This window comes from Anser cygnoides, chromosome 4, assembly GCF_040182565.1.
Source record: "Anser cygnoides isolate HZ-2024a breed goose chromosome 4, Taihu_goose_T2T_genome, whole genome shotgun sequence".
In the NCBI taxonomy this organism is placed as follows: Eukaryota; Metazoa; Chordata; class Aves; order Anseriformes; family Anatidae; genus Anser; species Anser cygnoides.
The window spans coordinates 44,565,067-44,577,145 of record NC_089876.1 but is presented as its reverse complement, the minus strand read 5'-3'; the positions used below and the strand labels follow the sequence as shown (position 1 = coordinate 44,577,145).

The 12,079-nt window shown below is 39.5% G+C and overlaps 1 protein-coding gene across 7 annotated transcripts in view; it reads right to left on the bottom strand.

The window, feature by feature from the left end:
- Positions 1 to 1,190: 1,190 nt before the first annotated feature.
- Positions 1,191 to 12,079, bottom strand: part of SMAD1 (SMAD family member 1) — a 47,656-nt gene continuing 36,767 nt past the window's right edge. For all 7 annotated transcript variants that reach the window (XM_048071793.2, XM_048071790.2, XM_048071792.2 and 4 more), the window contains 4 exons: positions 10,468 to 10,584; positions 6,727 to 6,948; positions 4,432 to 4,688; positions 1,191 to 2,608 (listed from right to left, as the gene is read on the bottom strand). In XM_048071793.2, the coding sequence (XP_047927750.1) occupies positions 2,465 to 2,608; positions 4,432 to 4,688; positions 6,727 to 6,948; positions 10,468 to 10,584 (740 nt within the window). In that variant the 3' untranslated portion in view covers positions 1,191 to 2,464. The remainder of the gene's footprint in view (positions 2,609 to 4,431; positions 4,689 to 6,726; positions 6,949 to 10,467; positions 10,585 to 12,079) is intronic.

Below are 12,079 nucleotides of genomic sequence, written 5' to 3'. Positions count from 1 at the left end.
GAATTAAGATTAAGAAAAGTTGATTTTGTTCTTAAAGCTTACAATCAATAATTAAAAATACAAAAAAAAGTCCCTAACCAAGTTCTCCTACATACGGAACTTGAACATGGATTTTTTTTCCTCCCACTTTACAAGGGGAGAAGGGTTAGTTTTAAAAACCTTTACTAGACCAAGCAATGGGATTAAGATTTTTGTAAAAGATAGGACTGGCTCAATCTCCAAAAAAGGGCTACTGCTCATTACAGTGACACTCACAGGCATAGGTGTGGCTGAACACACGTGGATCTCAGTTGCTCGACTTTCCCTCATGCTCCTGTTAGCAATCCACAACCCACTACAGCCAGGGCCAAGGGCTGGATTTCCAGTCAACTTCCGAACTCTGAAACTCCATCATCCAACTAAGTGGCACACTGCAGGTGTAAAGGGATCGTCCTTCCCTCACCTCTCCCCAGAGCAAAGAGGTGTGGAAAAAGGAGCGGGGAGGCTTGCCACTAGGGCAGGGAGCAGGAAGAGTCTTCATCTCCAGCAGGTCTCCAGCAAAACAGCTGGGAGGCAGCAACACCCTCCACAAGGTAAACCTGCCTAAGGCAAGCGGCCAAGAGACCAGGTAAAGGCTGGTACACAAAAGTGCTCTCCAAATACTTTCCTCGTGGAACACAGGCATTCAAACAATTCTAATGAAAAATACTGTAATGGAGGGAGGCATTTCTTTTGATGGAAACCTCTACATTTTTCAAGAAAGGAGATGAGACTCACTCATACATTTTACAACTACAGATAAAGACGCAAACAGATGAGGCCAGATCTCATCTGAGTTCCTATTTCCTCTAGGAAATGTTTCCTATGTGAAATATTTCTCACCATCTTTCTCAGAACTCTGTAAGCATGCAACAGTGCTTACTTAGAAGTTACTTCCACAGTTTTACTGAAACACCTAGCAGGCTGTAAAAGCACAGAAATTCAGCTCATTCAGATATCGTATGATCGGATCTCAAAGATCTCTTACAAAGTGGTTAGGATACTTCAGTGTTACTACACCCATTCTAATCTTGCCTAGTTAAGAAGTCTTTCTAGAGAGCTCGTTTTATTACTGAAGTCAGTATGAGAGATAATGTGTCTCTTCGCTTCTGGTTGTTCCTTCTCCAAGTTGTATCTGTATCTGGTTTGTCAAAAAAAAATCTACTAAGAAGTGGACAAGACAAAGTTTTAATCAAATGTAAGCAGTAACAACAGGTTTTATTCAAAACTTCCAGTAAAGAGGACCCACTAAGATTTGGAATAAAGGTACTTAAAGTACTACAGCTTATGTGAATATAAAAGATCAAAGAAAAAAATAAACCAAGCAGTAAAAAAAATAAAAATTAAAAATATATATTTTTAAAAAGTTTGAAATAGACCCACACAGGGATTTTGAAGTCCTCCAAACAATTAACAATTACTATGTTTGGCAAAACAAGATTCTCTTACAAAATTAAAAGCCTACTTCTGTTACATACACTGTATAAAACTGCTCAATAGTTAAAGAGCACGCTGTACAATTATGTCTTGAAATACATAGAGCTGCAGCCTTCAAACTGCAGGAATTAGTCATTTTGTCCTCTTCACAGGTAAAAGAATTAACCAGCTGCACAACTGTTTTGGGGAAAAGGAAGAGGCAAAAATAGTCAGAATTAACAAGACAAAGCCACTATAAAAATGAAACGCACAGCAAAAACTCAGACCTCAGTTTAAACTAACAAGCTATGTTTACAATATATTCTACATTTCAGTTGTCATTTCCCTTCCCACTCCCACCTCCCCCCATTCAAATATTCCTAACTCCTTTATGGTCTAAGTCTAATTAATTTCTAAACTTTCAAATACACCGTACATACATTTAGCAAAAACATACCTAACATTCTTACAGCAGTATGGTCAGGACACAATTTCCAAGATTATTACACAGTTATTGAGGTTAAGCCATATAACCTTTTTTGTCTTTTAAAGAGAACAGCAACTATCAGCTTCGACAAATGGTTTTAGAATGGACTGCAGAAATCCTGCAAAAGGCAGACTTCAACATTGGCTCTTAGCCCCAGAGGACACAGAAAAAAAAAGTGAGCAATGGACATAAGAAAGAAAAAATCGCAGAGTGCCAACTACAGGATGGTCCTTCAGGAACTTGCTCCAACAGATTGTGGTTTGGGCTTGGTTGTCCCCCTTATGCTAAGCCCTACAAATCAACTTTGCAATAGAATATTACAACGTAAACTAAAATTCTTGACACCAACAGTATGTCAAAGGGTTGTTGTGTTGTTTTTTTTTTTCTGAATCCAACAGTTGGTCACAGAAGTCAAGTATTTTCATGGCTCTTATTCAGCTGTTGCCAGTTCGGGGGGCAGAGGGGGAAGTGTGTGTCTGACTCATACGTCCTTCAAGTACATGCAAGGCTCAATTGTTTCCAAAATGCAGGAGCTTGGGACCTTTAAGACACTGAAGAAATAGGATTATGAGGAGAGCCCATCTGAGTAAGTACTTTATCCAGCCACTGAAGGGGACCATGAAGGTGTATCTCTATCCAGCATGGAGTGCTCGTTACATCTTGACGATGATATTCAGCTCCCCAGCCCTGGAAACAGAATGATAAGTGGGGAAAGAAGAAAAATCACCTTATTTTATAATAACGAATGTGTGAAAAGCACATGTGAATCGTTTTCTTCCTTACTGAAGTAATCTAGCTTTCAACAGTGATTATCAGCAGGATGACATTCATTTATCACATTTCAACAAACAAATCTGAAGTAAAAAAAAATTGGAAGTGTCATTTTGTGATCTCTTGGAATGAGACTCTAAGTTCTCAAAGACATAACTTCTGGCAATGCAACGTTTCCTCACACCTCACCACCAGTTACATGATGTCCCACCCATAAACTTTCTGAAAAGAGGGATAATCAAGTCTCCCGCGCCATGATCAAAAATAGAACAAAACTGGGAAAAATGCTGACAAACAGATCAACAAATTAAAAAATGAGCTCATAGACTGACATGATGGAATTGGAGGTGAGGCATCTGTCTGACAAGAACCAAAGCATGTTTTGCAGGACGGTCAGGACAAACACAGTGATAAATCAGAAACATTTACTCTCAGGAGAAAGAAGGCATGATCACTGTCCAGCAGGCTACTTCCAAGTTAAGACAAGTGCCAATAGGTCTTCTTTCAGCTCATATCCAATCTAGTAACCGTTACTACCAAGGATATAAACAGATACTTAAACAGCATTCAAAATCATTTTGTAAGAGAACTGTTTTTGGTGGGGGTCTGTAGACAACACAATGACGCTGCTCTGCATTAACCCCTAATTAAGGGATTACTCAGCTCCCAACACTGGTAGCAGCAGCTCCAAACACCGTGCAGTGCAACATCCAATATGCAGGAGGTCCTGTGCATCTGTTCAGACAGCACTGCTGTACAACTCTACAGGATGTGGAGCTATAAACAACCTACTCCATTTTAGCAGTCCCTACCCTAACACATCTGAGAAGTACCATCCTCCTCTGATGTGTGACTAGCCTTTTTTTTTTTTTTTTTTTTTTTTACATCAGTACACATGTTGATATTCATAGCCACATAACAAATCTTGACTTTACATGTCCCCTTAGAATAGAAAGGTACATGTATTATTCCAAATAGTTACTGTGTCTCCTGATTTGCTAGCTGCTGATCAGGACAAATTTAGAAGATTATGCTATCTGCATTCCCACAACCACTACAATGACTTACACGGCTGTCCCAGCTCCCATCTCCAAAAATGCCAGCCAGGAACAGAAGCATGAAGTTCAGCTGAACAGCTTTAAGAACAGGAGTCGGCACAGACCAATAGCAGTGTAATTTAAAGGGGCAAAAGCTGATGCTATGTAATGAATTGGTGGCTTTTACATTTTTAGGCCAAGTAATTGACCACTCAACTCTCTTCTCAAAGCTTACTTGTATTGTACCACGCCATATCCCCCCCCCAAAATTAAAAAGACAAGCCCCATAAATCTAGAGTAATTATGCAAATAATTATACACACACACTATCTATATACACATTAAATAGAAGTATTCAATTGAATCATTATGTTTAAGAGAGGCATTTCAATGAAACTGGAGTAGTTAACAGACATGATAGCAACGCTTCAGAAAGCAACTAGAGAGAAAGCTGAAGAAAGACCATCTGCAAGTCACCTCAGCTTTCAAAGTCTATGCATCAGGAGATGGATTTTGGTCTGTAGACAACTTTATATCATTCAGATCTGTCTTACACTTCCAGAACACTATTCTATAAACATTTAAACTCAGAAATTATTAACAGGTTGATGGAGGAAGGCGATCGACAATTCAGAATCACCACATTAAGAAAAAAAATATTTATTTTGCTTACAAAATAAGCTCAAGCAAATTTTCACATACCTTTACGAAACTCATACGGAGAGTGCACATCTTAGTAAGCTCATACACTGTCTCAAAGCCATGGTTCACTGACTGTGCCAAAAGTTGAGCAAACTCTTGATTATTGAAAATCTTCAAACTGCAGCCACTAGGTATTTTGCACACTGTGGTCGGATGGAAACCGTGATGGTAGTTGCAGTTCCGACTTTGCACAAAAATACTGCTGTCACTGAGGCATTCAGCGTACACTTCTCCACCAACATAATAGAGATGAACACCTGGAAGGAGAATGTTGACATTAAGAGGTTAGATGAATTCACACCACGCATCTGTTTTTCACGGTATGTCTCCATATGTTTCTGCTTAAAGAGATTAACACTGCATATCAGACCATATTCTGCCTTAAAACTTTTTTTTTTTAATGTTCCATCAGTACATGATTTGAAAGTAGGGTGTGTATATAGGTATGCATATGCAAGGATAATCAGTAATTGCTGTATTTTAATGTGCTGTATATTCAACAACAATAAACCAGCAAGTACTGCAGTAATTTTGATGCTGTACAGTGGATGGCTTGGCCAGCTGAACTTTGTTCTCATTATATTTATGTGAAACAGTAACTGGAAATGCAGGGGGGGAAAGCAGATACTAAAACAGCCTCAAACTGGATTCTCTCAACAAAGTCCTGAACGCTATTTTTGTTAGCATGAGGCTTTTTTCAGCTCACTTTAATGCTTTCTCTCCAGAAAGCTGGAAAAAGAAAATTTCCCTTATATTCCTCATGTGTCTGTCAAATGAGGGTGCATGTCAACTTCCCAGTCCTCACTGCTATTTCCCACTCCCTCACCCATCACTGGTGGCAGCAATGCCCAAAAACGTGACATACAGGGAACCTCTGTGGAAATGTGCTTGGGAGAACTCAATTCCAAAGGCTTTGAGAAACCAAGAAAATTTGCCTTTGGTGTTTAGAAATGGATTATTTGCTGCTTAAACCTTTCACCTCTCACAATGTTACGAGTCAAAGAAGCAAACACACAGACTTTAAAAACTAAACTGAAATCCAATCAGAATGCCTTGACTGTGCTCTGTCACGTAAGATTTCGCTGTTGTCTATGTATGTACGTGTGTGGGAACACATATAACACCATCTGATCAGCAAATCAGTTTATGGCTGCTTTCAAGTTTAGGATTTACTCCTTTTTCCTCAAAGACTAACAGTTCTACATCATCAAGAATTATATACATACACTTATTCAACAGCTTCCCTGTCTTTTCTGCTCTACTTTGGCACACATACAGTTAAGTGATTCAGCAGAAGGCTGCTTGCAGCTGGGTTACTTTTAAAGGGAAAATGAATGAGGTGTTAAATAAATATCCTCATACTTGGTAAGATGGATGGGGCGGAAAAGAAGGGAGAAGTGTTAGGACTTGAGTGGCGCAGCACAGGTGGGGTGTACTGCTGAGAGCTGCACAAGTCCTCCCGTAGAGAAAAGTTTTCCAGGCTAAGGGCAAAAACTTGATGACCTTCAGTTCCTTCAGTTTCAATTCTTTACTCCTCTAAGGAAGGAGAAGATACTTCATTAATTGACACTTATTGCAGATAACCACAGGTTGGGCATGCTCAACCCCCAACTGTCTCTGAAAATTTGCTAATAATGTAAGCTCCTGAAAACTTTGTCTGGCAGGAATACACCATTGCAGGGCCAATGTCAGATTTGAATGTCAACTGCATTATGGGCAAGTTCTCAGAAAAGAGGACTGTATTGAGTCAGACACAAACCAGAAGCTTTTCTCTTTTGCAGGACACTGTCACAGCCACAGAAGAGAACAAGATTCCCAATGAAAAAAAATCACCAGCTTCTTTAAAAATGCATTTGGAAAACTATTTTAGCAAGTTGTCCTTCTAAAAACATGCTAGGATAGCTAAATTGTGTTGGAACTAAAGGCAGCTAAAAATTTTGTGCCAAGAACTATCATTTGGATTTCCATATGCACCAATAATCAAGACAAATCAAGATATTTCATTAAAAAAACTGCCTTAAGCTCTTGCTCTAATTAAAGTTATGATAGGCTTTGGGCAATAAAGAATTGATTAGGGATAAAGATTTCCTGTAATTACACAACAGGTAAGAACAATACCGTGCTTATACGACCTGGCCAGAAAATTATACATTTACCAATATTCTAACAAGCACTTATCCCACATACTGAGAAGAGCAGCTTGCTCTTGAAGCAAATGGCCCAGGCTGTCAATCCTAGTGGAAATATCCCTGCGAAAGAAACTCCCCAAAAAGGATGCAAAGATCTAAAACTCACCTTTGCCAATGTGTCGCCTCGTGTTCTCAATGGTGGAATTGCGGTTAACATTGGAGAGCAGCCCCAGGCAAAACCTGTTTTTGTTGTTTGAAGGATCAGTGAAGCCATCCACCAGGATGCTGGTGGAAGAAGCATGGAATGCCTCCCCAACGCGATTATTCAGCTCGTAATAGACAATGGAGCACCAGTGCTTTGGCTCTTCGTAAGCGACTGCCTGAACATCTGTAAAGCAACCACACAAATGTTACAGTCTAGCGGCACTGGAATACAGGCCTGAGATTTAAAGATTCATAAAACTGCTGATTTTGGCTGAAGATCACTGAAAGATGATCTGGATAAGCAGCTGCAGTTAAAGAAAGGCTCTTCTGTCTTCAGTTGTTTTTGAACTTTTCATTACCACAAACACACAATAGAATAATTTCACCTCAACTTCACTTGCACGAGACTCACAAGTGGAAAAGGCTGGCACTACATATCCACAGAAAAGTGCAGGAAGCTCCCAAGAACATACCAAGCAGTGCCCCAATAACCCTGCTGCATTTTCTACATAATGCTAAGGTGCAGGCCCGGAAAGCAGAGAAACACTTCTGCAATCATACATCTCAACCCTGAACAAGGGCCTAACACACAGAATCCTAATAATTATGCTGGACTAAAGAGAAGATGAAATCAAGGTAGGTATTATTTAATGGGAACCTTTTATTCATCAAGTGCTAGCAAATAAAAAACTTGCAACTGTTCCCCAACAAAAGAATTACTTCTGGAGTAACAGCAAGGACTTCTCAGGACTTGGTTTTGCAGACTCTGGTAGCAACAAGCTCCTCCTAAGCAGCTCCTAAGCAAAGCTGGGAACTGTGCAGAATGCCAATAGGAAATCCATGGTTCGCAACGTCTATCTGACAAGCTCTAGGAACACATGGTAGTCTTGAGGTAACACTTGTGACTCTACACTGGGAAAAGTTTCTTCAGAAGATCTTTACCAAAGGGAGTTTCACAGTGGGTGTCCAACAACAGCACAGGCTTCTTCAGATGTCTCCACCCAGTACGCATTCTTTCAAGTGCCAAATACAGCTACAAATTATTAAACTGCCTCCAAATAAAAGGAGGCTAGTGAAGGGATGTGGTTGCTTTATGTGGTTTCTTTTAGATGAAGGAGACTATTTCCCTCCTCAGCCTAGCGCAGTTGGACTTGCTGCTAAGATACCAGCTTTGCAGATTAAAGCTCTAACTACAGGCCAAAGTGCTAACATGAAAATAAGACTGGTGTTACAGGAAAACTTGTTTCTCTGGCCAGAGGATTCCTTCTCCCAACCCCAAGTCTTAACTGAAATCAGCCAACCAAGTCCAATTAATATTTTCCCTCATATTCCTGTTCATACTTCCCTTTGTTCATACCACTATGATTTTTCTGACATGCGAAATGAAACAAAAAAAAGTTCCTCCCCAAACAAACATTATATAACAGATAAGAAAGGTGGCAAACAGTAGAAAGCAGGGTAACATCCTACATCATTGTGCAAAACTTCTGAGCATAATGTCTACTGCTGACTAATACCTTACTTAAAACAGTGGCAAAAAGGAGCTGGTCTTTCCTGATACCCTTGTTACTTTCTATCCTCTCATGTCATTGTTAAAAAATAAAATAACAAAAATCAGTCATTAATTATTAGTAAGAGGTTACTACACTTTGAATTCACATGAAGATGCCAGCAATTATCAAAGCTGCAGCTTTACCCCAGTTCTCAAAAGTCAGGAAGAAATCTTGCCAGCTGGCCATTCTTCCAGAATGAATCATATCTCTCTCACACAGATTTCATACTAACTTCCTTACATTTGCTTTAAGTCATGCAGAGCAGGTGCGCTTAGTCTCTCTATTCCCAGCATGGGCCAACAATGGAAATTACCCAACTTCATTGACAGGATGCAGCTTGTTAAGTCAAATCTCCTAAGACTAACAAATCACTGCGAAGAACATGCTTCTAAGAGCTTGCAAGAGAAGCGCTGCGGTAAGTTTACACTAAAAACTGTTCTTTAAAAAGTCTGATGCAGGTTGTAAAAGTGGTGAAATTACAGCATACACACACACAAATAACAAACACAGGAAGGCATACCGAGTTTTTGTTGTTTTCGTATTTTTTTTTTTAAACTGAAGGGGCAGAGGTGAGGCTCCACTGTACTAAACTATTAGGAGGGAAAAACACTAACGGACTTTTTATTCTGGAATGGTTGCACGTTACAAGGGAAGAAGAAAAATGCAAAACCTCTTCTTACTAATGGAAGAATTCTATGGTACACATGTATTTTAAGAGAGGCAAACATGCAAAAAGTCTGTAGTCAGGCATAAACATTGCAAATTTACTTTGGGCCTTCAACAGCAGCAAGATACACACACGCAGTGTATCGTATCAGTGAAAACTGGAAATGCTACACAGATGGGGTTTATCACATGCAAGATTCATTCCACACAGAGAGTAAATAGGTTACCAGGGAACCTATCCAAATTGTTTTAAGAGAGTAAATATACTTCCTGAAACCAGACATTAAGCTTAGCAACAAAACAAGTAAAAACTCAAACAATAGTTAAATTGTTCATACGCTTGTGATCTTTATAATCATTCTGGCACAGCATTCAGCTTGCTGCTCTTTCTTGGCATGGTCAGTAACTGTGTAAGCTTATGTGTTCTCTAAAGGGGCTATTTCTCACAATGTGACGAATGCACTAAATCCTTTACTCAGCAGTCACGGCTGGCTGCAAAGGCTTTAAAAAGCAATGTGTAAAAAGATGTCTGTGTCATAGTACATAAAGCAATAGGACATATACTTTTTTTAAATTATAGATTTCAAAGTCTGTAGCAATGCCAGCTCTGGCAGACAGCTCTGAGTTTTGAACCATGTGCTGCCATTGCCAGACTCAAAGATAGAATAAAAATGGGGAGAGGATGGAACAACACACACACACACACACAGAGAAGTAAAAATAAAGAAAGCTTTTTTTTTTTTAACCCAGGAGAAGGGTTAACTATTTGAAGCAGAGCATATTCTCTAAGGACGTTAATTTAAGAACTGAATTCAAAACAAAAACATAATGAGAACAGACATTTTATGACATGTACTGTCTCAGAGGAAAAAACACAGATACTCCAGTTGCCTGTGAAAAACGTCTGTGGGCATTTACATAATTGACAGTATTACCCATCCTCTGATCAAGTCTTTGTTTGGAGAACTATGCTTGACTATAGCTACTGTTATCCACAATTCAGTAAGCGCTGTATAGTGTTAACTGTACTGTTCCAATAAATTAATGTATTTAAGAGATACAGAGATTCCTTTCCTTGCACATATGTAATTTCAGCAGTGCACGTAGAAATGTGCTGCATTGTAAGAATTCTCGCTGTTCAGGGATTATAATTTCCAGACACAAAATATATAAAAATTACTTTGGTCATGACTTGTTTGGGAGTCAGAAAGTAATAAAGCCCACATACTTTCATTTTTAATGAGTTATGTTCTTGTTATAAATAAATATTTACTTTTTAAAAATCATCTCCAGATTTATTATTTTTCCCTGTTGCTGTAAGACATAAAAAGTTGTTTGTGTTTTTGTCCTCTTTTCTACAGCTAAAAATTTCCATAAACAACACACACACAATATGAAAAGTCAATTATTAACAGCATCCAAGAAGTTCTGAAGTACTTCACTGTTAAGAAGCAAAGCAGAAAACGAGAAGGAAGTATTTTTACCTCCTCTGTGTATGTCAGGATGGATTGCAGGTGCCATCATGTTGGTATCCATTGGCTGGGAGGTATCGTGTGTCATCTGATCTTCCGGAGGCAGGTAAGCAGGAGGGGGAGTATCAGCTAAGTATAGAAAAAGCAGAGATACACAAACCCTTTCCTCTCTTTAAAGTATATATATACATACCCACATAAACAGTTTCAGCCTGGAAATGCTTCCAGCCTGACTCAGCTATAAACTTTCACCCACCAGAAATCTGAGAAAGCAATCATGGACCTTGATTCAGGAAAGCAAAGAATTACTGTGCACATTAAGCACAACAGTTATAAAAACAAGTCACTCCCTGCCCCCCACCAAGCCACAAAAGAAAGCATAGCTACATTGCCAGTCCACATCTTCTGCAGGTTGGAAGTGCCATATAGACATTAACACACAGAGCTCTCAGGATCAGACCCAAAGTAAATATTGAATATGGTAAATACGAACAGAAGTTGGAGCAGAAAGCTTTCAGTTCCAGCTTTTCTGTTTCCAGCATGATTCCACCAGCAAAGTATGCAAACATCCCTGATACATCCACGACTTTATTATTACTATTGCAAAGTAATGCTTTACAATCTAGCTCCATTTCCCTAGAGAGGAAACAGTAGAAAGTATTGAGGAACCCAGATTTTACATAATAACTTTTGGGTCTGGAATTTATTTGCCTGTGTCTCCTACTGGCTGCACTGGCCAGTTCAGAATTGAATCGCTAGCATAAAAACCATCTCGTGAACTCTGACCGTACTCACTAAAACACTGCCACTGCACTGCTCGGAGTGCCCTAACCAGGTACTTGTGCTGCTCTCCAGCTACCTATGGTGCTTCCCAAAGGGCTTCTCAGAAGCTGCAGGAAGCCGCTGATAGCACCACCTCCCCAGTACACCACAGAACCCTCTCTTCCACATGAGTTGCACAGAGCTACATGCAAAAGAGTTCAGAAACCCTTGCCCAATTTCTGCAAGCTTTTGTTGCAAAAGCTGGGGCTAGATCACCACTGTTCTACCTCTGGTGAACACGGCTGCTGCTCGTCCCACGTTTACTCCATTGCTGAGAGCACTGACTGCAAACTACAACAGTAGTCTGGGGACTTCAAAACCCTAAAAACCATATCAGTATCAAGAAAAGGCAGGAGAACCGTACCACTGATTTGTAACTATTTCTCTCTTTTTTAACACAAGCTAATGAAATTTATTCACTGCTTGTTACTTAGGAGATATTCTCCTGTGAGCTTTATGTCTAGCACTGGCAGGTACACTGCTAATTCCCTTACGTGAATACCCTCGGTTGGAGGAATGAGCAGCAAGGAGAAGATAATGTCTACATGACTGCATTAAAAGCTTAACAGTCTGCAGTGGAATTTAAAAGCCTCCTGTTTTACTAAGCCTCAGCATTCGTGTGTGTGCAAATATGATGTTGGTGATGCACAGATAAGGAAACAGAACTGTAAGGCTATATGCAACAAATTAACCTGTATATGGAAAGTTTTCAAGATCTTTGGACATTTTTTTTTTTTTTTGTATTTTCCGGAAGTCAATCTCCTCTTTCCCTAGCAGCGGACAATTGTCCAGAACTAAGTAT